The 27,169-nt window shown below is 44.0% G+C and overlaps 1 protein-coding gene across 1 annotated transcript in view; it reads left to right on the top strand.

Moving 5' to 3' along the window:
- The window catches only part of EME1 (essential meiotic structure-specific endonuclease 1), a 78,550-nt gene that overhangs the window by 5,874 nt on the left and 45,507 nt on the right, over positions 1-27,169 (top strand). Inside the window, exons 2-4 of the mRNA XM_069200071.1 lie at positions 16,191-16,936; positions 17,392-17,519; positions 20,496-20,585. Of these exons, the coding sequence (XP_069056172.1) occupies positions 16,216-16,936; positions 17,392-17,519; positions 20,496-20,585 (939 nt within the window). The 5' untranslated portion in view covers positions 16,191-16,215. The remainder of the gene's footprint in view (positions 1-16,190; positions 16,937-17,391; positions 17,520-20,495; positions 20,586-27,169) is intronic.

Raw genomic sequence — 27,169 nt, 5'->3', positions numbered from 1 at the left:
CTGGGGTAGGTGGGTGTCTTACCCACTGGTTATGGAGGGGGCATCATGCTCTGTGCTCTTGATCCTGTGGAGTCTGGGGTAGGTGGGTGTCTTACCCACTGGTTCTGGAGGGGACATCATGCCCTGTGCTCTTGATCCTGGGGAGTGCAAGGTCACAGTCTCTCAGGTGTCTCTCTCTCTTTTTTTCGTGTTCGCAAAGGGTTGTGGGTACTGTGGGTGTGTGATTTATAGTGGTGTGGGTGTGGTGTGTGTGTATGGGTGTCAGGTGTGTGTTATTTAAATTGTCCAAAGTGGTGTTTGTTTGTGTGTGTGTGTGTGCATTTTTAGCGCGGCGGTATGTACTGCCAATGGTTTACCGCCGTTGAATGTCCACTGTGGTGATTCGTGGTTCATAATGTGGTGGACGTTGTTCTGTTGGCTTAACGGTGTGGGTTTTGATACCGCCAGTTTATCAATAACCTTTGGGCTGGCGGAATTGTGTTTGTGGCTGAATAGTGACGGATTGGTGTGTGTGTGTCATAATATAGTGAACGGATATCCGCGGCAGTAAGTTGGCAGCAGTCAGCGTGACGGTAAGTGGGATTTGCCGCCAACGTCATAATGAGGGCCTTCGTCTATTTAACCAAACAAAAGTGTTTTTTTGTACAGCAGAAATGCTGAGCTCGCATGTTTAAAAGTGCACTTCTATGCGAGGACGAAGAAAAAGGTGACTGTTAACTAAAATATTTGCCTAGGATCACACAATTTTAGGCCTGTTAACAGGTCAAGTACATTACAATTCAGTCAAGTAGATTATTCAAGTTACTTGACCTACACGTCTAGTTACATTTTAATGATTTTTCGAGGTCTGCCAGACTACCCTTCGAGGCCTGCCAGACTACCGCACACCCAGCTTCATTGACTTTAAGCCTAATATCCATAGAGCCACATATTATGGTTTGAACATGATATTTTGACCAGGCGCACTACCAACCGGGTTGCCAAGTGTCGGGGAGAGCATGGTCTTTGGAAATGTATGAACATGTGTGCATATGAATGGGATGAGTATGGGTGACTGAAAGCCTGTGTCATATGTACTTGTGGCACAGGACATACCTTTTGCTATATGTGGCACAGTTACATGTATAACACAAACATACAATCATTTTTTAAAATGGGAGATTTTAAAGTGCACAAATGTTCATAACATGGAACATTGTACCAATTTCTCCTACTTACAAAATGACTGTATTTTTCATTTATAACCAGGGCCACTGGAATTAAGCAGTTGTGCGGCCACAGCAATTTTTGCATGATTGTAGATTTGCCTTCCGCATTTGCCAAATAATCCATCATCTGCCACATAACTGGCGATTTTAACAAAAAAATAGTTTATAACGCAAACTGTTCAAAAGTTACTAAAAACACTTGTTGCTGCACAGTGGAAGGCCTTTCACAAAGAATGACTGGTCACCTTTCTGTTGCTTATTGCTATATTTGGGTGTGAGACTGGTATTAATCAGATGAAACTAATGCTCAGACTGTGTTAAGTTTGAAAATGAAAAAAGTCAAAATATCACAAAATGTGCTACATTTAATTAATCATTAAGGTAAATTTTAATTTGAATTTTCCCTGATTTAAAAGCATTGAGAAACATCATTTTGTTGTCACCTCCAATATAAAGTTGACAAGGTCTTTTATTTAAGAGTTAAATACCTTATTGGTCCAATTCTTCACCTCTGTGGCTCACCATGAGTCATAAATCTGACTTCGGCACTGCTCATTATCAGGCCCTGCAGTCAGCAGCCTGGTGATAATAATGTAAAATTAACAGCCTTCCCTTAACATTAAGAAGAAAAATGTGTCTCTGTGCTTACTTAACAACAAACTCAAGGCTGTGAGCTGCTCTGAAGGTGTCTGGGAGCTACTGGTCGCTACAGGTAGCTTGTGATCGACTGGTTGGAGACACCTGGTTTAAATCATTGGGCCAGGTTTGTACTTTCCTGGTTTTACTACAGACAGAGTAGGCAGGAGCTGGGCCTAACTGTCTTTCCAAGTGTATCTGCCTGTCAAGAGTTAGGCATGCCTGTCACCATGTGTAATATGATATTGGTTCGGTTCACAGTCTCCTAGTGAAGAACCAACATCACATGCTAAGGAGCTGGAAACTGCTGCAAGAAATTGATTTCCAGCTACTAGGTGGAGGCTCTGCTCAGTCAACATCCACCAGGCGTTTTACAACTTCCCCAAGATCTCAGCTGCAGAGTCAGAAACTTCTGTCATTTGTTTTTTAATTAAATTGAGTAAGCTTGTTTTGGTAGTACCGGGCTCTAAACCATGTGTCATTGCCTGTTGGTGAGGAAGTGATCGGCTCAAGGCTCCACCACACTTTAAATTCTGCCCTTCCAAGGTTCTTATCCTCTCACATGGTAAGAATATTTTCGATGTTAGCAAGTGTGAAGAGCAAGGATACTAGAAAGACAGCTTGGCTGCTGGTGTCACTGACAGTTGTAAGGGCCTTTATCAGTACTGCCTTCATGGAAATGAAGGGTGCTGGTAATCCCCTAGCCCCACACAGGTCCCTATCTCTAACAGTATGACACAGAGAGAAGACTAATAGTAATCCTTCAATTTACTATCCTTATTGTAAAATATATTTTGTGCTTCCTATAAGAATCAGGATTCTTGATTGTCACCCACTTCTAAATTTGGATTGATGTAGCACAAGGGAACTAAGTCGACATGAGGTACTACCCTCCCTTTTGCTTGTCGTAATAGACCAGGAAACACCAGATACCTGCTTTGCTCCTGGGATTTCGTTGCCAGAACATTCACTTCACCATTTATTCTTACTGCCCAGATATGCTTGGGTGTACCTGTGCTTATAAGCAGCTCCTTCACTCACTAATCCCTCTCACCATTTTTTGTCTTCTTCCTCTTCCCTCTACCCTCCCCCTCCAATTCCTGTTCTCCATCCCTCCTTGCTGTTCTCCCTTGTCGAATCTCTTGTTCTTCTCTCCCCCCCCCCCCATTTACTCTCTCTCTGTCCTTTAGGATCATAATCCACTAGAGAAAGCCCAACGTCATCCCCTAGCAACTTTTTTTTATAAATCAACTCTCATCCTCTGACCGAAGATGACATTTCCAGTTCAGCAAGTTCTAGTAAATGCTGTGGTCCAGCTTTACACCTGTCACTTATCCATACAGCAATCACTGCTCATTTGTATTAACAATGGCACCATCACAACTAATAAAAAGTAAAACAAAATCTTGGCTCTGCCTCTTCTCCAAAAATGTCCTATATGACCCCATCCGATATTGCAAGATTTAGACCTGCTTACTTCTTGCTGTATAACTCTGATCTCCTGGAAAAAATGATTATAAATTTGCTCCAGCCTTACTTTGAGGAAATCAGCTTTCTAAACTGCAGAGATTCCATTGCAGTTTTAGGCAAGGGACAGAAGATGGCCCTGGTCCCTAATCTATGAGCAGCTGTGGACTATTTTATTTTGTCAAATTTAAAATGGTAGCAGGGAAAAATAACAACTGCACATTTCAAATTGAAGTGACCATGTTTGAAGCTATACAGTAGCAGTAAAAGACTGCAATAGTGGATAGGGCCTACACCAGACTACACTGATACCAAAAGAGTGCATGAAGAGCGATACAAGGACCATCACTCATATCAGGAACAAGGTTTGAATTGAGACAGCGAACAATGAAATAGGTCATTATTTTTGATAATTGACAAAAAATCTTAAATAGTTGTAAAGTTTGTTATGTGTATTGATGCAAACAGGTGTTTCACTGTCTCATTTAAGGGTGCAATGCAATTTTAAAATACTGCTGTGAGCAGAAGAATTCAGTACTTTAGTGGCTCAGGTAATTTCTGATAGTGGTTTAAGCCAAACGAATGACACCTACTACAGCCAACACGTGTTTTGTCACAATGGACTTTTAGAAGGCTGTGAAGATAGAAAACAGAAATGAAACTATTGCCAGAAAAAGAGACTATAGTCTTAGTTATCATGCTAGTAGTATATAAGAGTATACCTCTGATTTCGAGAGTTCCATTCTTAGAAGAAAGAAGTGAACAAGAGGTGATCATCCACAGTTGTTCCTAAGTAGTTATAACAATGATGGGTTAATGAGTTTGGATGAGCTAGTGAGAAAGGACAGAACAGTCATGTGTTAGTGATATTAAGATAATGGTGCGGGAAGGAAATACATGACATTCAGTCAAACATATCTACCTAGATGGGAAATTGAAAAGCATAATTAGTTCACGTGTGACAGGATTATCTCCGCTCGGTGCATTTTTATAATACCAGAACAGATGGAAAATAGAAATGCAGAGAGTAAGACACAGATGATTACAATCAATGTTGAGCAAAAATTGGTCATAAGATTATGCTTCTTGGTATAAACAGTTGAGAATGCATATTGTGAAATAATGCTTTACTTAGCAGTTGTATCAACATAGTATTCTAAGCAAATTAACCAATCAACTAAGATAAAATGGTTTATGCTACACTGGGAGAGGGCAAAAAGTTAAATTAAGTAGGCATGTGTACAGTATTTGTAGCATGTGCAAGGTACAATTATGATCTCATGCTGTTCACTATTAGAATTCTAGGTAAAGGGGAGCCCCCAATTTTGATCACTTTTACTTAGCGGTGCAACTGCAATGGTCAGCTGGCTGGCTAGCGGGGCGACAATTGGGAGTAGTTAGGTTAGCCCACCACCAATTGTGCAAGACGCGTGATGCTCTATTACCATTTGCTAACAGATGCTAACAGTCTGCTACTGGTAGCATATGCCAGGAGCTTGCGTCTGATGCCACTCATCCTGCAATATTCCCCTGCGCTCCATGTCCACTCCATTGTGGCCTTCCGAGACATTATTGGGAGAGAGAGTCAGATGGCGTGGGCGGCCGCCAGTGCCAGCACATTCAGCACTTTATTCCACCAGGGTGCACTCATACCCTTTGAGCAGTTACAGGTTGATTTTGGCCTACTGGCAGACCAATTCCCCACTCAAGGACAGCTGCTGGCTGAAATGGGCAGACTGCGGCAGATCATCACCACTGATCCGGAGCACCACACACTGGATCACACACTTCACACTATCGGGTGGTTGCTGACTCATCACCTGCCTTGACATTTTTGTCCATGGCCTGTTGCTTCTCCCCCCCCCCCCCCCCCCCTCCTCACCACACCTTGCCCCTGAACTGAGGGGGCTGTTTGACAGGACTCCCCCCTCAAGATGTGCTGCTGGAGGGCGCACTGTGAATATTGCCTTTGCCTTCCTTATCTTTGCCAATACATCTGTTTTGACCTAACGTTTGTGCATGTTTTTTCTTGTAAACATGTTGAACCAATTACTCCTGCCATGCCAATAGTATTGTAATGCATATATTAGGGATACCTTATGACGTTCAGACAAGCTGATGTGTATACCTATTTAAGTGTCTATGCGAAGTAACAATTAAACTAAAAAAAATTGGTTAAGAAAATAAAAATATGGGTAAAGGGTAGGTTCGGCTAGTTTTTACTTTGAATTATTCAAATATTGTGATGGTGTTAACATCACAGGATGTTAATAGTGTACAGAAGTCTTTTATTTTGGAACTGGTCTTTGCAGTGTGGGAGTAGGAACGTTGCCTCAATGTTTACAGAGTTTCATAGCAAATGAGATACACTTACATAAAGGAAATGGCGTAATTCATTGTCTTGATATAATCCCTTATCTAGAGATCTCAGTCTGAAGATCCACCTGGCTTCATTCTTATGTAAGGCTAATACTTTATCTCCTCCTCTGCGACATCTTTTGAGTGTGTCTAATGCGTGGAATTTGATGGAAGTGTTGTCAAGGGGAAGAAGGCATTGTCTTGTAATATGTGGCCAGATGATAGGACTCATCTTGGCTTCGTATGACTGTGAAATGACCCTGAATGCATTCTTTGAAGCACTGGATGGTGCTACCAAGATATAACAGTGACCTAAAATAACATAGGCAACACATTTCAAATTTCAGTTAATAATATTTTATACTTTTTTCACAGTTGTATTGAAATGCAATCCTTTTGTCAATGGCACGAGGGCACATGTTGCATTTGCAATACCATGGCATTTTAAGGGGCAGCTAAGATTGCGTCTTTGTATCTCTTGTAGGGTGAAGAAAACTGATATGTTGTAAGGGGTTATGAAGACAGGGCTTGGTGTCTTTCTTATTTTGTGTTTGCTTACATAGTGATTTGACCCTGTGTGTCTTGGATATCTAATTTTGCTTTTTTCCAGTATCTCATGACGTAACCTCTGAAATTGTGTGTCAATGTGTTAAAGTTCCTTCTGGAATACGGTATCATCACTAAAGTTGCGTCTCTATCTTGTCATTTCCCCAAATGGGATTGGTGAGATTTGTGGTTTCTGATTTGAGCTTGAAGAATATGCAATACCGTTACAAGTTGTGGGCTTCCTATACAGTCTAGATACAATGTGTTTGCCTTTCACTTAGTGTAACATCTGTAAATTCTATGGATGTTCAACTATGATTAGTGAAGCGCCGATTGTAATCGTTGTTAAAATATAGGAAGAGATCCTATAGGGTGTATCTCAAGTCCAAATCATAAAAATATCGTCAGTGTACATGCCTCAGTAAAAGATGTTTGTGATGTTAGTTGGGCTGAGCTTCCACAGATCTGCATACGATGGTGAAAAGGTGACACCCATTGCTTTTCCCTGTGTCTGACAAAACATTCTTTGGCAGTGTACAAAGACATTGTTATCCAGTTCCGGATCAATCATTTCTAAAATTATATTTGTATGTGCAAATAGCGTTGCCTTTCTCATCGGGAGAAGGTCTTTCACCTTCTTCTGCTTTCAAAAGTGAAGTGAGATTACTGAACGCCTGTCAACTATTTTATTTATATTAGGCTTTTAGATGACCTAGACGTTCAGTCGTGTGGCTGTAGACAAATAGAAATTCTTTTTGACTGCCCTCCCTTCAGCAATTTCTTTACTAGCCTGTCTTTCAAAAATTACTTTATAGACTTTTAACGTTCCTTGCCGTATTTAACATAACATGTCCTTTTCCAGCTCTTTGCCTTCACTGGTGGACAATGTGCTGCCTAGCGCCAACACAGACACTTTCCAGCACAAAAAACATTCCTCAGAGGCATTGTTCTCTTTCTTTGTGTGCTGCAGAATGCAGAATACCTAGAAAGAGGGAAAACCAGGTAAACATATTTCTTCTTGTTACACCTCCCCTGGGCTGGCGTAGCATTTTGACGCATTCCCAGGTCTACCACTAATGGTATATTTGGGAGTGCGCCAGAATCCATGAGTGGATGCGTGAAAACACCCACACTCCATCCATGTAACACATCCCCGGGGATGACTTGCATTACTCCACATTTACCAAGTCATGCAGGGCAACGCAAGGTGACCTTGTGCTGCTTGGTAAATATCCTTCAAGTTTTTGCGTCGTCCTTGCGCCCTCTTGCATTACACAAGGGTGACAAAAACCCCAAATAAATATGGGCCAAAGTTTCACAGCAAATCATAGACAAATAACATTCCTTACAAAATATAATATGAAATATCAGTGTGCCCATTTTGAGGCTGCCCGATTAACAATAGGATTAAAGTAAAGAGAGGAAAGAAAGAAAAAAAAAAACATACTAACAGTCCCAGAATATAGATACGGCTTGCAGTTTCAGTAAAAAGCCAAATCGTACACGGCTAATTTAAACATCCGAATTACAATTCATTAAATACCAAAAGCAACTATACTTTTTTAGTTCCTTGAATTTCCGGAGTAGCCCCAGAATTATTTTATTAATAACTGAGCCTATTACCTAATTTCTCGCACCACAGTCTCTACCATTTTGTTGCTAAATATTTTACTACAATTAAAGTAAATTTTTGAGTTTTCTGTCCATAACTTGTGACTAGTAAACAAAGGGAATATGTGAACAACTGCTGAATAAAGTAGCTGTTATCCAACTTTTATAAATTACTTTACTAAATGTTCACTGCCAGATTCCACTACATTTAAGCTTTATTGTGCAATTAACGGTTTCTTCTGTTCTTCTTAACATTATTCAGCCATTTTGTAAAACTCTTCTTCTTTTTGATTCAGATTGAATGAGTCATTCAGATTCTCATTTTTTAACTAGGCCGGCGACTACTAATAAACTTAATTTACCAAATTAATGAGCCAAAATAAACCTACATTGAATGACACCCAAATTATTGTTTGGTGGTTGCATCACAATCATCAGGCACTTTTTATGACCTAAGAATCTTAGTGTAGGAAGTTGGCTCTGTATATAGTATCTCAAAGTGAGAGATAGTGTGCAGAGAATCCAAGGGTTCCCCTTAGAGGTCGATAGTGGCAAAATGAGATAATTCTAATGCTCTATTTTGTGGCAGTGTGGTCGAGCAGTAGGCTTATCAGAGGGTAGTGTTAAGCATTTGTTGTACACACACAGGCAATAAATGAGGAACAAAAACTCAAAGACTTACCTCCAGGCCAATAGTTTTTATATAGAAAAATATATTTTCTTAATTTATTATAGAACAACAAGTTTCAAGATTTGAAGTAAATACATAAAATGCAAGGTACTCCACACAGGTAAGTAGGAAACTTTGAATTAAAGCAGTAGTACACACAGTATAGGTTAATGTGGCAATAAGCTATTTTAAAAGTGGACACAGTGCAAAAATCAACAGTTCCTGGGGGAGGTAGGTTTGGTCAGGTTTTGCAGGTAAGTAAAGCACTTACACAGTCAGTCTCATGGGCATAAGCAGCCCACCACACAGGGCCGGTCAGGGGCAGAGGTCAAAGGAGGGCCCAAAACACATAGGCGCCTATGGAGAACAGGGGTGCTCCAGTTCCGGTCTGCTGGCAGGTAAGTACCTGCGTTCTCGTGGAGCAGACCCAGGGGGGTTTTGTAGAGCACTGGGGGGACACAAACAGGCAAACAAAACACACCCTCAGCGGCACAGGGGCGGCCAGGTGCAGTGTGCAAAGTTGGCGTTCGGTTTGCTATAGGAAGCAATGGAGGGAATCGGGGGTCACTTAGACGATGCAGGCAGGGCACAGGGGGTCTTCTCGGGCCAGCCACCAACTGGGTTAGGAAGAGGACCGCCTGCTGGTCACTCCTGCACTGGAGGTTGGTTCCTCCTGATCCTGGGGGCAGCGGGTGAAGTGCTTGGTCAAGGCATCGGGTTCCTTGTTACCAGGCAGTCGCGGTCAGGGGGAGCCTCTGGATCCTCTCTGCAGGCGTCGCTGTGGGAATGCAGGAGGGTCGACTCAGGTTACTCATGTCGTCGCAGTCGCCTGGGAGTCCTCTCTGCAGTGTTTGTTCTCTGGAGCTCGTGCCGGGGGTGTCGGGTGCAGAGTGAGAGGTCTCACGCTTTCGCCGTGAAGAGAGAATTCTTTCAAAGTTGTTTCAAAGTTGCAACAATGTTACAGGTTGTGAACAGTGATGCTGTTCTCAGGAGTTTCTTGGTCCTTCGGGTTCAGGGCAGTCCTCTGAGTCCTCATAGGTCGCTGGTCCCTGTCAGTTGCGTCGCTGTGCAGGTTCTTTGAGCCTGGAGACAGTCTGGTAGTGCTGGGGCCAAGTCAGTTGTCGTCTCTGTCGTCTCTGCGGGGCTTTCAAGTCAGCAGTCCTTCTTTGTGTAGGTTGCAGGAATCTGATTTCCTGGGTTCTGGGTCACCCCTAAATACTAAATTTAGGGGTGTGTTTAGGTCAGGGGGGCAGTAGCCAATGGCTACTGTCCTAGAGGGTGGCTATGCCCTCTTTGTGCCTCCTCCCTGAGGAGAGGGGGGCACATCCCTAATCCTATTGGGGGAATCCTCCAATCTCAAGATGGAGGATTTCTAAAGGCAGGAGTCAACTCACCTCAGGGCACCTTATGGGCTGTCCTGACTGGTGGGTGGCTCCTCCTTGTTTTCCTCATTATCTCCTCCAGTCTTGCCGCCAAAAGTAGGGTCCGTGGCCGGAGGGGTGGGCATCTCCACTAGCTGGGATGCCCTGGGGTGCTGTAACAAAAGGCATGATCCTTTGAGGCTCACCGTCAGGTGTTACAGTTCCTGCAGGGGGAGGTGAGAAGCACCTCCACCCAGTACAGGCTTTGTTCCTGGCCACAGAGTGACTCTCCCCATGTGGCCAGAAATTCGTCTGGTTGTGGCAGGCTGGCAGAAACCGGTCAGCCTAGCACTAGGAGTCGGACTGGTATTCAGGGGGCATCTCTAAGATGCCCTCTGGGTGTATTTTACAATAAATCCCACACTGGCATCAGTGTGCATTTATTGTGCTGAGAAGTTTGATACCAAACTTTCCAGATTTCAGTGTAGCCATTATGGAACTGTGGAGTTTGTTTTTGACAAACTCCCAGACCATATACTCTTTATGGCTATCCTGAACTTACAATGCCTGAGGTTTTGCTTCAACACTGTAGGGGGCATAGCGCTCATGCACATATGCCCTCACCTGTGGTATAGTGCACCCTGCCTTAGGGATGTAAGGTCTGCAAGAGGTTGACTTACCTATGCCACAGGCAGTGTCAGGTGGACATGGCACTCTGAGGGGAGTGCCATGTCGAATTAGTCATTTTCTCCCCACCAGCACACACAAGCTGTGAGGCAGTGTGCATGTGCTGAGTGAGGGGTCCCCAGGGTGGCATAAGACATGCTGCAGCCCTTAGAGCCCTTCCCTGGCAACAGGGCCCTTGGTACCCGGGGTACCATTTACAAGGGACTTATCTGTGTGCCAGGGCTGTGCCAATTGTGAGAACAAAGGTACAGTTTAGGGAAAGAACACTGGTGCTGGGGCCTGGGTAGCAGGGTCCCAGCACACTGTTAGTCATAACTGGCATCAACAAAAGGCAAAAACCCATGGGGTAACATGCCAAGGAGGCATTTCCTTACACTTAGCCAAGGCCTACTTTCAGTCCCAGGTTAAGAATCATGTGATCTGTTTGACCAAGTTCGGTCAAATGCATTCACAGATTGCAGCTGCATCAAAGGCTTGTGTCATGTAGGGCCCATCTGGAAACTGTATTCTGCATGCCTTACCCACATAAAGTCAGCGCTGTTATTGCCATGGTTCTCAGTTGCTGTGATCATGCCATGTCAATGCCAATTTGCTTTCCTCAGTGTATGGTTTAGCGTCTAAAGAGACAGCATAATTCCACAGTTCCCTGACACAAACAGCATATTACACAAACTGTGCTCAGTGCACTGGCTCCTCCTGGTCCCGAAGATAAACAATGAAGAGCTCTGTATAAATCTCCAGGCTTCTTAATACATGGTCCCCATTGCTTTGAAGGCCAATCAACTCACTACACATCTACTTGTGATTCTTAAGATTATCTCACACCCTCCTTCTAAACGTTTTCAGAATGCACAAACCTGGCCACAGATCTTTGTGCCTCTTGCAGGCCACATATCAGGAACACCCCACTTCTCTCTCTGAGTGCTGCAGAGGGCAGATATGACATTTTGGAGAAAACAGAAGACTGATGTTCCCCACAGTATGATCACAAGTTGACTGCAACTTTTCAGTTAATGCAATTGTTCTGAGCCCCAGGTTTGTTTGGTGGACGGATATAAAAGGTCAAACAGGGAAGCACATGAGTAGAGCATGACTTAGATTTCTTCCCAGGTGTATTAATCCTTGTAGGACACTACTACGCTACTGCACAGGGGTTAGTATGACGGTGTTTCTAAAAGGCATGTGGACTGTGTAAAGAAGGATTCACAAACCGCTTCGGGGCCACAGATGTAAAAAGTGGTTATGTTTTCTCAATAGGTGCTCAAAAGGAGTGTTCCCACAATCAAAAAAACATAAGTGACAGATGGCGGTAAGACGCATGTCTTAGTGAGCACATACTAAAATAAAAGGTTTTGAAGAAAACCATCTTATTCACTGACTGAAAAATGTCGACCAAAGATTTGGATTTAGGAATGCATTATACCTTCTAATACATCTTTCACTATTTTTAATCTTGTCGTAGGGTACCATGATTAAACTACACTAGAAAGTGGTACCCCGCAGACAATTTGAATTCACCTTTTTCTTTATGCACTGACCACTTTCTTTGTGCACTGACCACTAAGAACCACCCGCTCTGCTGTAATCAGGCATCGTAGCACACCCCTGATGCGTAGGCATCTGGGGTGGGACCCCTATGATGAAGAATGCCACATACTAGGTTGGTGGGTGAGGGGTCTTTTTAACAAACAGAAGGTCTACAATAGATAGGTTAATGGGATTAGCCTTGTCCTCTTAAGGAAACAGTGCCATTCATTTACTCCTGTCTCCAGTGTGGACACCTAAATTAACAGGAGTTAAGTATAATCTTCCGTGGGAGAGGCTGATATGTGAATTCATGCATTGGTCGGTGCTAGTTATAGATACGCTACAGGAGATTAGGTATTGTTAGGTTGCATGGAAATGACTTAAATGAGAGGTTGAGAACTTTGAAATAAGGTAGTGGCAATGTGTAGAGATATAATAATAGGGACATACGAACGGCTATGCTTAGAGCAAGAAGGCATGAACAGGATAAAAAAAAAAGAGAAATTGATTTGAAAGAAATGGAGAGTCGACAATCATAAGTGTTAAGTCAAAGCCAGTTTTCATGCAGGGTTTTTAGGATTACTGTGGCAGCTTTTAGAGTCAGTCAGTTTTTATGGAAGGTTTTTAGGAATACTGTGGTGTCTTTTTGAGAATGCAATGCAAATTGTAGAAAGAAACAACGTTATTTGCCTATCTTTCATTTCCACTGTCCCATTAGCGCGTAAAAACACCTCTGTCACCCACGAGTAAATAGACTTAAAATACGTAGTGTTTCATTTTCCCATAAAATCCAGTGGAAGGAAACAGTGGAACAGTAATGTTGTATTTTAAATGTTTGTGCTAGAGAAACTCCTCCCTTTTCCTTCTGATGATCAGGGCGAGATGAAGGAGAACAGAGTCCGTTTTAGTGAATTCATGAAAAGTAATGCTTCCAAGACAGGTAGCACTGGGGATGTCTCGAATCTGCAGCACACATAAAACAGGCACAGTAAGTGTACATCCTGCATCTGCCTGTCATCCGGCCTTTCCGTAGGAGTAATCAGACACACAAAAGGAAAGAACATGCCAAAACACTTTTTCACCTGAACAATAGAAACTGTAGTCGTGTCTCCCATTTTCCATCTACCAAACCACAGTACTCAGGAAAAACATGTAATCAGCAGCCCGTTCCTAAGAAAGTCCTCATTCGATTTCAAAGGAGAGCCCTGTCTCCGTTCTTTCTCACTTCACCCTTAACCCATAGGAATGCAGGCAATACACTTCCACAGTTAAAATACTGAATTTTAACAGTCAAAAGGGACAATTTATATAGATGATTTACGGAATGAGGTGAACCCAGCAATTTAACTGTTAGCCAACCAACGATTTTTCTGCTCTTTTGTCTTCTAATACAAAGCAGCACTTAAACTGACAGGGATTCTGCCAAACCCACAGCTAAACATCATTATTAGTCAAACAAGTAATAACAACAATACTAGCCATGTTTCGAAAGATGCTTTTGCAAGAGCACAGTAAAACTGCCATTCATAACCAAATGTTTAAAAGTCACCAAAATTAAATCAACCAATTCAATAAAGCACACAAACCTGCAAAAATTATTGGATTTGTTTTTCCACACCTTTCTCTGAGCAAAGGTGAGCTTTGGTTAAAGTTTTAAATAAAATATGCCTATTTTGCTAGTCTCAGTCGCCGTGATACCGTCATTCAACAGCATCCAGTCACTGTTTTTACCAGCCATTTGAACATGGTAAACCCAATTTATGAGTGAAATGCACTAGCATTAACAAGAACAAAGTCTCTTTAACATGACCATTTAAGTGCCTGGTAAGCCAGTTTAAAGGCGAGCTGTGACTGGGTGGGACACAGTGCTGGATCAAACATGAGCAGTGCATGGGTGGGACATATTGCTGGATCAAACACAAGCAGTATCTGGGTGGGACACAGTGCTGGATCATACGCGAGTGGTGCCTGGGTGGGACAAAATGCTGAATCAAACAAGAGCAGTGCCTGGGTGGGTCACATTGCTGGATTAGGTTTGCTTGGGAAGGAAGACTAATGCAAGAGAAAGCTTTAAACATACAGATACTGCGGTGAGCACTTAGTCGCCCAGCGTAACGCCTTCCCGTGCCCTTGCAGCGGCTCCCCTACTCACCCTTCCTCTGTCATCAGTTGTCAAACAGGTGGGAGAGAGGTTTCATCTGCTTTACTTCTCATTCATACCTTGGCATGAGCCCACACATTCAACAAAGTGCAGTATTGCACTAACATACAAACTCTGCCAGGATGTTCGGTACTGGTCTATAAAAAGTACAGTATCAGGAAAAGGGGGGCTGGGGTAGGCAAACGGTACAACTGTCCTCACTTATACCAGCCTTACTGAAAAGTGCTATATTGTGCTATTGAAAATATAGCAGCCCCATTCAGAAGTGAAAAACTCTGCAGGGTCTCATTCCTGTCTCCTCCATAGTACACTTGGGTGTGTCTGCAGCAGGCAGGCAACCCCTATCTCACAAGGGCTAGATCTTGTAGGTATCACACCCATATCAAGGAAGACCGGAGGAAAATTAATCTTCGGAAGCAAGAGCCCTCACCCACACAGTTGGGTGGCATGCTACATCATCGGACCGGTGTTAAACCCTTGAGTGGGCTCTTTGTCGGAGATCTTTTAAGATGTTTTTAGCTGTGATGAGCCTAAAGTGCTCTCTTAAAAGATCTCCGAATAGCCTAAAGTGCCTACTTTAGGCTCATCACAGCTAAAACATCTTAAAAGATCTCCGACTAAGATGCTTTTAGCTGTGATGACCCTAAAGTGATCACTTTAGGCTCATTAGGGGAAAAACATCTTAAAAGATCTTTGGCAAAGAGCCCCCTCAAGTGGCCTATTGGGCATTGCAGCGCTGACCCAATGAAGAGCTGCCTGATGATGAAGCATGCCACCCACCTGGGTAGGTGAGGGCTCTTGCTTATGAATATTGATATTACTCCGGCTTCTTTATATTCGTGTGATACCAACAGGATCACCCATTTGATGCATCCTAGGAACTGCATACCCTTTTCATATTGATTCATATAGAGGGGCATGTATGATGGATCTTAATAAGCTCCTTGTCCCTCTCTGTTTGTAAGCAGTGCCTTTTTGCCACACGCAATCTTACAAAATGACACCCTCAACAGTCATTTGGTCTCAACACTCGGGGGCTTTTCTCTATAAAAGCAGTGTGTTTTTTCCCTTATTTGGATATTTTTGAGCTATCGATTGTGCTCCATGAATAAGGGGGGGGGGCTGTTTCGGGACTGCAGTGGATATAAAACCCAAACACAATAGTGTATTTGACAGGTTTGTCTTGAATCTGAGTGCCTTTGCAGGCTGGTGGTGGCAAACAAGCAAAGATGTGTGTGAAATGTTAGACTTTGTGTAAGTAACTCTGTGAAGGCTATCATCTTCACAAACTCCTCGAAACCTATCCAGTAACTGTGCTGCCATTGCTTGTGGCAACCAATGACTAGGGCTGCTGACGGATCCCAATGGATCGTTTGAATTTGATGTTAGTGAGCAAGAGGTATGCCTCAAATAAACCAGTTCTTTGTGCTTTGAACAATTTTCTCTCTTGATATCAGCGAGAAACTGATGCCACCGCTCTGGATCAATAGGTGAACATTTTGTCAGAAACATTTCTAGTCTTGGTTTGACTAATCGTGCGCTGGCTTTTACCAATCATCTGAAACAGAAATAAGTCTAATGTTTTTTCTCATTCTGTGCAGTAAGGAGCAGTTCTCAGTTTGGGCTAGGCTTATCTTTTTAGTGCAAGACTGGCTGGTTTGCAAATGGTTAGATTGTTTCCTGTAATGTACGGAGTTATAAATGATGCAATGCTGCCTTAGTAATTGCACAGTGATTTATAATTGGATTCTGAAATATTTCCATCACAGATTTAGTAATTGGTATCTTCTCTTATCCTGATGTCAGTTATCGAATATGATTTCTCTGCACTGATAGCAGTCAGTTACTTGTTTTGCTACTCTCATGCCAATCACTGACAGTGTGCGCTATTCACCAAGATTAGTCACCCACTGTGATTTGCCTTTGTTGATATGTTAGCAACTGCTTTCTGTTTGCAGGTGTGTACAAGTTTGCGTTCATCAGATGGGACCACAAAATGTTCTTGACGAATTCAGTGACAGTGACCATGAAGAGCTGCCAAGGTTCGGTTTCCTGCAGCAGCGGAGTAGCAACAGTTCTCTTCCAAAGAGCAATGTCATCCTGCTAGAAAGTTCTGGCTCTGAAACCTCCCATCCTCCTTCTCCTGTACGAAACATTTCCTCCACTGCTCTGGAGGACTATCCCTCAACCAACATCTGTGACAAGGATATCACCATGATCAGCAGTGAAAGTGAGGAAGAAGAAGATATAGTTCCCCTCGCAGAGAGGCTGAAGGGCAGATTTACAGTCCACTCCGAGCATATGGACGTACAAACCACAACTATCAGGTCCAAGACAGCCCAGGAGTCATCGGTTGCAAGACCCCTGCAGTTACCCTTCAGTGAAAAAGGTGCAGTACCAAGGGCCCCCAAAGAAACACAGCGTACGTCCCCTGTTCATCAGTCCGATCGGTTGGACTTCATTCCTCAGCCCCAAGTGACAAGCTTAAATATTGGTCCTCCCCAGAAGAAAGTTAAATATAGTGTGGAGGATCTAGAGAAGGGACACCTGGAAGCTCTAAGGAAGAGGCAAGAGCGAGAGAAACTCAGAGAAAGAAAGGAGTGTTTGGAGCAGGAGAAGGCGAAGAGAAAGGCACTGGCCGAGGCTTTGAAGGCACAAAGACCAGAGGAGTGCATGAAACACTTGCAAGTGCTGATAGATCCAGGTAACCCTGCACTTAAGGAGTGGGGTAAAAAGCCAGGGTTTTAGAGGGGGTGTGGGCGGGGGGGGGGTGAGGGAGTGTAGAAGTCAAATGCAAAAGTGGAACAGTGGAAGGTGAATAGAGATAGAAAACTGTGTTGTGAGAGGAAGGTCGGTGTGTTGTAGAAGGGAAGATGATTGTATAAAAGCAGAGGAATGTGAGCACCACAGGTGGTGTGGAGGGAAGAAAAGTGGTTTGGGGGCAAGATAGAGCACAGAACCAGAAGGTCAGCGAGTGGAGTAAGCAGGTGCTTGGTGTTGATACCTCTGATCTTGAAGATGAGTGGCAGGTGTGTTTGGCTGAACACTGTTAAGATCTCACCTGTAGGCCTGGGTTAGGGGTGGGAAGACCTCCATCTGCTCTCTTTCAAGTGAAATAGGTAGAGTCTGAGTAAATTCTGTTCCTTCCCCTTCCACCAGCTGTCTTGCAGATGGAGGGTGGGGGGCTTCTCCTGAGTGCCCTGCAGACCATGGAGTGTAGCTGTGTAGTGGACACCCGGCCGGTGCCTTACAGCATCTCCTGGAGGAGGCGAGCAACAGACCTGCAGGTAGGAGACCTCACTAGTTTAGTCTCTAGTATATGTTTTTTTTGAGGTACAGATGTGTAAAGTGTTTAGTAATGACCTACCTTGTTAGGTTCAGAGATCTTTATGGAACATGATCACCTGCCCTCCTCATTTAATAATATCCCTGGTTACAAGAAGGTTTGATTGTTAGGGCCCATCATGGCAGGAGGCAGGGACAGAACCTGTATGAGCGAAAAGAAATACAACATTTTCTTCTTCTGTGCTGCCTTTGACTGCCAGCGTTGATCTGTTTCTTTCCAAAGAATTTCTATTTCTATTATTCTGTTAAAATTAAAATGAGTTCAAGACATTAGGCATATTACCATATTTCTTGTAGGGAACACTGTTTTTCCATAGTATTTTCTAGTGTTCAGTATTATGCCATATGTGTTGATTCTTTTCTCAAGAATCATTCACACATGTTTCTATTTTTACCACAAATAAAGATCTGTAATTAATCACACCATTGGGAATTCCCTAATGGAAGACGTCAAGGCTGATACATTGGTTATTGGCTCCCCGTAGTATTTGTTTGCATAGGACTGATCTTGAGAAATGTAGGATTTTCCTTTGTTAACAAATAGCTAAAATCCTTTCTGACAATAGAGACACAGAAAGAAAAAACAGAAAACAATGTTCACTTTGTTTCCTTAAAGTGAACGTAGGGGGAGGAGGGTTGACATCACCATGGGGTTCAAATCCTCTCTCTTTCGATTTCGACTGTTGCGTATGCTGGATATGTTCCTCTCAATGCTGTCTGTCAGGAGCTACAGAGTTCAGCTGGTTAGGCTGTGACTTCTCTCACTACAGACATTGTCTATGAGAAATAATGCTCTGTAGGCAGTGCTCTGGCTTATCTTACTGTAATAGGATCAGGGATGTGGAGTCTCAAGACAGATTGTTTGGGGTCAAGAACAACACGTTTTGGTGTCTCTTTTGACCTTGGGACAAGTAGGCCAAACCCCCTCTCCCCTGCAGCACAAACCGTTTGGCTACCAATTTAAAGTACATTATGGATCAGGGAAGGGCACTGTCTGCATTTAAGGTAATATTTGTGTTCTTGTGCTAATGCTGTTCAAACTTGTATTTATAGTTTTTAATGCAAAGCAGTGATTTTCAGGGTTAGCACTCTAAGGAAATGTAAGCCCCAGACTGCACTAGTGACAGTGCATCCAGTATTAAAATGTATGCACACGTTTGCAAAGTTTAACAATATGAGGCTACCTGTAATGCTCCCATAATACTCTCTGATTAGATGCAAATATTGCTGAACCCTGAAGGGAAGATTGATGATTCTTTGCTTTCAATTTAAATTGTTCACAAAAAATGAAACTCTAAAACAAATGTTTTGTGCTAAACTACTGTGAAATTTTAGGTACAATTTCTTTGAAGCATCATTAGTAAAATAGTTTGATGCATGCTAGTATTTTAAAAATATTCACAATGGAATATCAGGTTAACAAATCTCTACAGGATAATGTAAAACATGAAATTAAACAAGGTTTGGCAAAATTGGTGGACAGCCTTTTGGTTTTGTCAATGATTGTCTTATTTTGCAATGGTTTTTGTACAACCATATAGCTGTGGGATCTGCCGGACTACCATTATAAAAAAACATTGGCAAAAAAAAAGAAATGTTGTTCTCAAAAAGTCCACATTGCCAGAATGTTCCTGGCACTGAATAAAACTACTTTGTGTGCAGATATGCACCTTGTGAAAGAGCAGAATGTTATTACTCACAGTGAAGCCAGTCACTAGAGAAAGAGATGGCATTTTAATAAAAAATAAAGGTCTTGGTCAACATCAGACCTATTTTTGCGCCCACTTCTTACAGAAAGTCATAAAAGTGCACCCATTGCATACATCCTTGCATTAGTGCAGATTTACAGAAATCATACCCCTACAAAATATTTGTGAATTGCATTTTAGCACAAGCAAATAAGTGTCAATTTACTTATGTGAAAATCTGTTGAGTGTTTAAAAGTTCACTTTCCCTCCAACTACTTTTTTCCCCAACAGTGGAAGAAATTTTACATCTGCCCTTGTCAGGAGTAAATTTCAAAACTTTCTCAGTATGGGAAAAGATTAGAGAAGAGCTGGTGAAAACCCCTAAAACATGTTAGTAGGTTTGCACAGACACAAAAGTGCATTCCAATCCTGGAACTATTAGTAACCACTACCTCCAGTCCCAGTAGGTAGCTCTGTGGAAAGGTGGCAATATAACGGAATTGCTAGTTTTAAACCCTTCTGTAGTATGGGCCTTGGCGTAATCAGAGAGGCTATATTAAGAGCTCCTAAATAATGAAATTGCTGCCATAATTTGTCGCTGCACTACATGGCACCAAAGGGACAAGCAGATTTTTTTAGAGGGCAAGTAGATTTATGTAGCAACCTGTCCCATGGACAAGTAGATATTTTATTAAATTCCACACCCCTGGGGATTTATGAACTACAGAGCTCTGTAAGCAAGGCTCTGACGTGTCTTGCCACAGAGCACATACCATGCCTGCTTTTCTTATAAATGGCTTTAACTTCCCTCATTGCTGATGATTTCCTAGGGAAGAGAACTCTAGAGGCTGGGCACTGATTCCTCTTATAGTTGATGGTGTTTGCAGTCCACAGCATTGAATATTAAGCATTGACAAGCCACCCCACCCACCCAACCACCACCAATTCTCTGAGGTACAGACCTTTCCCTGCTGAATACATCTGTGGAACAAAGTTCTCCTGGCCAGTTGCTAGCTTCTCTTGCTGCTGATGGCATCTAAAGGGTAGACTGCAATTATTCTCTGCCTGGTCATGGTGCTTCCACTACTGATGGCATCTGTTAGGCACTGAGCTCTGTAGAACAGAATCTGATACTGTCACTGATGATATCATGTATGGGGTACAGATCTCTGTCTACTGTGCTCTGCTACTAAGGTTTCCGTGTGACTTTTGGCTTTCCTTTCTATCTAGGAAGAAGAAAGTGTTTGGGTTGACGACCCAAGCCTCCTAGTTCTAGTGCCTCAGAAAGATTTTATCACCATGATCCAGAACTCAAGGAAGGTAAGATAACTCCTTTAGTTTCCTCTTGCCCTCGCACTAAGTTACTCTTCATTAGGACACAGATGAAATTGGTTGTATCAGGAGATGAAAGAGTGACCAGATCCATGCCCATTAAGTGGCTGGAGGCTGAATCTTGCATCTTTCTCTGCGATTCCCAGAGTGCCCTAGATCCTGGTTGGCCTGAGGGTAAAATTATGCTAATACGTATGTGAAGAAAATTATATTAGTACTTACAGTTTGTGTATTCTACTGCATTTATCTTTTCTCAACACTAGCTTAATTTTGTGTGTCTGTGTTTATCTTAGTCTCTCACAAAGCTCCATTTCCGATTTGTTAACTTCGTCTGTTGTTTTCTCCTCTTCATAGCTTAGTGGTAGGGTTGAGGCGTCACTTTTAAAGGTTTCTTGTCTGTTGTCATGCAGCTTTCTTTTTTTGTTTCTGTGACCCAGGAGCAGCCCTCATGGAGGTGTGCAGTAGTGGAGCTTAATGAAAGGACCACAAGATTGCTGATTTTTTTATATGCATTTTTTTTAGCTATGCTTCTTATCTTGATCTAGAATAGCCATGGTCATTTTAATAGCTTAGTTATGTCTGAGCATACTGGCATGTAGAGAACTAATGATTTAACAACAGACTGTTGATGTAGACTCGGGGACAGTTGGCAGAAAGAGCTAGGTGTGTTGAAGAATAGGAATTAGGAGTCATCATTGAGGTATCCGAGGAGATTGTAATTGTGAAGAGCCTCTGACTGATGCAGCTAAAGATACTACATAGCACGTATTATATCTACAGTAGGCTGTATAAAGTGGAGTCAACTCCAAGCAGTTATGTAAGGAAATGCCTCCTTGGCATGGTTGCCCCCTGACTTTTTGCCTTTGCTGATGCTATGTTTACAATTGAAAGTGTGCTGAGGCCTGCTAACCAGGCCCCAGCACCAGTGTTCTTTCCCTAACCTGTACTTTTGTATCCACAATTGGCAGACCCTGGCATCCAGATAAGTCCCTTGTAACTGGTACTTCTAGTACCAAGGGCCCTGATGCCAAGGAAGGTCTCTAAGGGCTGCAGCATGTCTTATGCCACCCTGGAGACCTCTCACTCAGCACAGACACACTGCTTGCCAGCTTGTGTGTGCTAGTGAGAACAAAACGAGTAAGTCGACATGGCACTCCCCTCAGGGTGCCATGCCAGCCTCTCACTGCCTATGCAGTATAGGTAAGACACCCCTCTAGCAGGCCTTACAGCCCTAAGGCAGGGTGCACTATACCATAGGTGAGGGTACCAGTGCATGAGCATGGTACCCCTACAGTGTCTAACCAAAACCTTAGACATTGTAAGTGCAGGGTAGCCATAAGAGTATATGGTCTGGGAGTTTGTCAAACACGAACTCCACAGCACCATAATGGCTACACTGAAAACTGGGAAGTTTGGTATCAAACTTCTCAGCACAATAAATGCACACTGATGCCAGTGTACATTTTATTGTAAAATACACCCCAGAGGGCACCTTAGAGGTGCCCCCTGAAACTTAACCGACTATCTGTGTAGGCTGACTAGTTTTAGCAGCCTGCCACAAACCGAGACATGTTGCTGGCCCCATGGGGAGAGTGCCTTTGTCACTCTGAGGCCAGTAACAAAGCCTGCACTGGGTGGAGATGCTAACACCTCCCCCAGGCAGGAATTGTCACACCTGGCGGTGAGCCTCAAAGGCTCACCTCCTTTGTGCCAACCCAGCAGGACACTCCAGCTAGTGGAGTTGCCCGCCCCCTCCGGCCAGGCCCCACTTTTGGCGGCAAGGCCGGAGAAAATAATGAGAATAACAAGGAGGAGTCACTGGCCAGTCAGGACAGCCCCTAAGGTGTCCTGAGCTGAGGTGACTCTAACTTTTAGAAATCCTCCATCTTGCAGATGGAGGATTCCCCCAATAGGGTTAGGATTGTGACCCCCTCCCCTTGGGAGGAGGCACAACGAGGGTGTACCCACCCTCAGGGCTAGTAGCCATTGGCTACTAACCCCCCAGACCTAAACACGCCCTTAAATTTAGTATTTAAGGGCTACCCTGAACCCTAGAAAATTAGATTCCTGCAACTACAAGAAGAAGGACTGCCCAGCTGAAAACCCCTGCAGCGGAAGACCAGAAGACGACAACTGCCTTGGCTCCAGAAACTCACCGGCCTGTCTCCTGCCTTCCAAAGATCCTGCTCCAGCGACGCCTTCCAAAGGGACCAGCGACCTCGACATCCTCTGAGGACTGCCCCTGCTTCGAAAAGACAAGAAACTCCCGAGGACAGCGGACCTGCTCCAAGAAAAGCTGCAACTTTGTTTCCAGCAGCTTTAAAGAACCCTGCAAGCTCCCCGCAAGAAGCGTGAGACTTGCCACACTGCACCCGGCGACCCCGACTCGGCTGGTGGCGATCCAACACCTCAGGAGGGACCCCAGGACTACTCTGATACTGTGAGTACCAAAACCTGTCCCCCCTGAGCCCCCACAGCGCCGCCTGCAGAGGGAATCCCGAGGCTTCCCCTGACCGCGACTCTTTGAACCTAAAGTCCCGACGCCTGGGAGAGACCCTGCACCCGCAGCCCCCAGGACCTGAAGGACCGGACTTTCACTGGAGAAGTGACCCCCAGGAGTCCCTCTCCCTTGCCCAAGTGGAGGTTTCCCCGAGGAATCCCCCCCTTGCCTGCCTGCAGCGCTGAAGAGATCCCGAGATCTCTCATAGACTAACATTACAACCCCGACGCTTGTTTCTACGCTGCACCCGGCCGCCCCCGCGCTGCTGAGGGTGAAATTTCTGTGTGGACTTGTGTCCCCCCCGGTGCCCTACAAAACCCCCCTGGTCTGCCCTCCGAAGACGCGGGTACTTACCTGCAAGCAGACCGGAACCGGGGCACCCCCTTCTCTCCATTCTAGCCTATGCGTTTTGGGCACCACTTTGAACTCTGCACCTGACCGGCCCTGCGCTGCTGGTGTGGTGACTTTGGGGTTGCTCTGAACCCCCAACGGTGGGCTACCTTGGACCAAGAACTAAGCCCTGTAAGTGTCTTACTTACCTGGTTAACCTAACCAATACTTACCTCCCCTAGGAACTGTGAAAATTGCACTAAGTGTCCACTTTCCAAACAGCTATTTGTCAATAACTTGAAAAGTATACATGCAATTTTGATGATTTGAAGTTCCTAAAGTACTTACCTGCAATACCTTTCGAATGAGCTATTACATGTAGAATTTGAACCTGTGGTTCTTAAAATAAACTAAGAAAATATATTTTTCTATACAAAAACCTATTGGCTGGATTTGTCTCTGAGTGTGTGTACCTCATTTATTGTCTATGTGTATGTACAACAAATGCTTAACACTACTCCTTGGATAAGCCTACTGCTCGACCACACTACCACAAAATAGAGCATTAGTATTATCTATTTTTACCACTATTTTACCTCTAAGGGGAACCCTTGGACTCTGTGCATGCTATTCCTTACTTTGAAATAGCACATACAGAGCCAACTTCCTACATTGGTGGATCAGCGGTGGGGTACAAGACTTTGCATTTGCTGGACTACTCAGCCAATACCTGATCACACGACAAATTCCAAAATTGTCATTAGAAATTCATTTTTGCAATTTGAAATTTCTCTAAATTCTTAAAAGTCCTGCTAGGGCCTTGTGTGTTAAGTCCCTATTTAGCTTTGTCTTTTAGAGTTTAAAAGTTTGTTAAAAGTTTGAAATTAGATTCTAGAAACAGTTTTAGATTCTTAAAAAAGTATTCCAACTCTTAGCAGAATAATGTCTGATACAGAGATGCAGGTGGTGGAACTCGACACCACACCTTACCTCCATCTTAAGATGAGGGAGCTAAGGTCTCTCTGTAATATAAAAAAAATAACCATTGGCTCCAGACCTACCAAAATTCAGCTCCAGGAGCTGTTGGCAGAGTTTGAAAAAGCCAACCCCTCTGATGATGACATCACAGAGGAAGAAATTAGTGACTTGGAGGCCAATGTCCCTCCTCCAGTCCTAAATAGGGAGAACAGGACCCCTCAAGTCCTGTCTCCAACTGTGTTAGTCAGAAATAGTGAGTCCCTCACAGGAGGGTCCCACATTTCTGAAATCACTGAGGATGCTCTCAGTGAAGATGACCTCCTGTTAGCCAGGATGGCCAAAAGATTGGCTTTAGAGAGACAGCTCCTAGCCATAGAAAGGGAAAGACAAGAGATGGGCCTAGGACCCATCAATGGTGGCAGCAATATAAATAGGGTCAGAGATTCTCCTGACATGTTAAAAATCCCCAAAGGGATTGTGACAAAATATGAAGATGGTGATGACATCACCAAGTGGTTCACAGCTTTTGAGAGGGCTTGTGTAACCAGAAAAGTGAACAGATCTCACTGGGGTGCTCTCCTTTGGGAAATGTTCACTGGAAAGTGTAGGGATAGACTCCTCACACTCTCTGGAAAAGATGCAGAATCTTATGACCTCATGAAGGGTACCCTGATTGAGGGCTTTGGATTCTCCACTGAGGAGTACAGGATTAGGTTCAGGGGGGCTCAAAAATCCTCGAGCCAGACCTGGGTTGACTTTGTTGACTACTCAGTGAAAACACTAGATGGTTGGATTCAAGGCAGTGGTGTAAGTAATTATGATGGGCTGTACAATTTATTTGTGAAGGAACACCTGTTAAGTAATTGTTTCAATGATAAACTGCATCAGCATCTGGTAGACCTAGGACCAATTTCTCCCCAAGAATTGGGAAAGAAGGCGGACCATTGGGTCAAGACAAGGGTGTCCAAGACTTCAACAGGGGGTGACCAAAAGAAAGGGGTCACAAAGACTCCCCAGGGGAAGGGTGATGAGACAGCCAAAACTAAAAATAGTAAAGAGTCTTCTACAGGCCCCCAAAAACCTGCACAGGAGGGTGGGCCCAGAGCCTCTTCACAAAACAATGGGTACAAGGGTAAAAACTTTGATCCCAAAAAGGCCTGGTGTCATAGCTGTAAACAGCATGGACACCAAACTGGAGACAAGGCCTGTCCCAAGAAAGGTTCCACTCCAAACTCCCATCCAGGTAACACTGGTATGGCTAGTCTCCAAGTGGGATCAACAGTGTGCCCAGAGCAAATCAGGGTCCACACTGAAGCTACTCTAGTTTCTGAGGGTGGGGTGGATTTAGCCACACTAGCTGTCTGGCCGCCTAACATGCAAAAATACAGACAGCAACTCTTAATTAATGGGACTAGAATAGAGGGCCTGAGGGATACAGGTGCCAGTGTCACCATGGTGACAGAGAAACTGGTTTCCCCTGGCCAATACCTGACTGGAAAAACTTACACAGTCACCAACGCTGACAATCAGAGAAAAGTACATCCCATGGCAATGGTTACTTTAGAATGGGGAGGGGTCAATGGCCTGAAACAGGTGGTGGTCTCCTCAAATATCCCAGTGGACTGTCTGCTTGGAAATGACCTGGAGTCCTCAGCATGGGCTGAGGTAGAACTAAAAACCCATGCAGCAATGCTGGGTATCCCTGAACTGGTGTGTGTGAAAACAAGAGCACAATGCAAGGCACAGGGTGAACAAGTAGAGCTGGAGTCTGGAAGAATGGCCCAGCCTACCAAGAGAACAGGAAAGTCAGTTGGGAAACCAACTGCAACACAGCAAAAGAAAGGGAACCTCTCTTCTCAGGAAGAAGTTCTGCCCTCTGAGGGAACTGAGCCTTTGGAGCTTGAACCTTTTCAGGTTGAGCTCTTAGGCCCAGGGGGACCCTCAAGGGAGGAGCTGTGTAAGGGACAAGAAACCTGTCCCTCTCTTGAAGGCCTTAGGCAGCAAGCTGCTGAAGAGTCCAAGGGCAAGAAAACTGGAACCCATAGGGTCTATTGGGAAGATGGACTCCTATACACTGAGGCCAGAGACCCCAAACCTGGTGCCACTAGGAGAGTGGTAGTGCCTCAGCTGTTCAGGAAGTTCATCCTAACATTGGCCCATGACATTCCCCTTGCTGGACATTTGGGACAAACCAAGACATGGGAGAGGTTAGTCAACCACTTCTACTGGCCCAATATGTCCAACATGGTTAAGGAGTTTTGCCTCTCCTGCCCCACCTGTCAAGCCAGTGGTAAGACAGGTGGGCATCCAAAGGCCCCCCTCATTCCACTTCCAGTGGTGGGGGTTCCCTTTGAAAGAGTGGGTGTGGACATAGTTGGTCCACTAGAACCTCCCACAGCCTCAGGAAATATGTATATCCTGGTAGTAGTGGATCATGCTACCAGGTATCCTGAAGCTATTCCCCTTAGGTCGACTACTGCCCCTGCAGTAGCCAAGGCCCTCATTGGTATCTTTACCAGAGTGGGTTTCCCTAAGGAGGTGGTGTCTGACAGAGGTACCAACTTCATGTCAGCATACCTAAAGCACATGTGGAATGAGTGTGGGGTGACTTATAAATTCACTACACCATACCATCCACAAACTAATGGCTTAGTTGAGAGATTCAACAAGACATTAAAGGGCATGATCATGGGGCTCCCAGAAAAACTCAAAAGGAGATGGGATGTCCTCTTGCCATGCCTGCTTTTCGCTTACAGAGAGGTGC

Source organism: Pleurodeles waltl, chromosome 7, assembly GCF_031143425.1.
Source record: "Pleurodeles waltl isolate 20211129_DDA chromosome 7, aPleWal1.hap1.20221129, whole genome shotgun sequence".
Lineage (NCBI taxonomy): Eukaryota > Metazoa > Chordata > Amphibia > Caudata > Salamandridae > Pleurodeles > Pleurodeles waltl.
The sequence above is the reverse complement of the archived record's forward strand: the minus strand, read 5'-3'. Positions and strand labels throughout refer to the sequence as shown.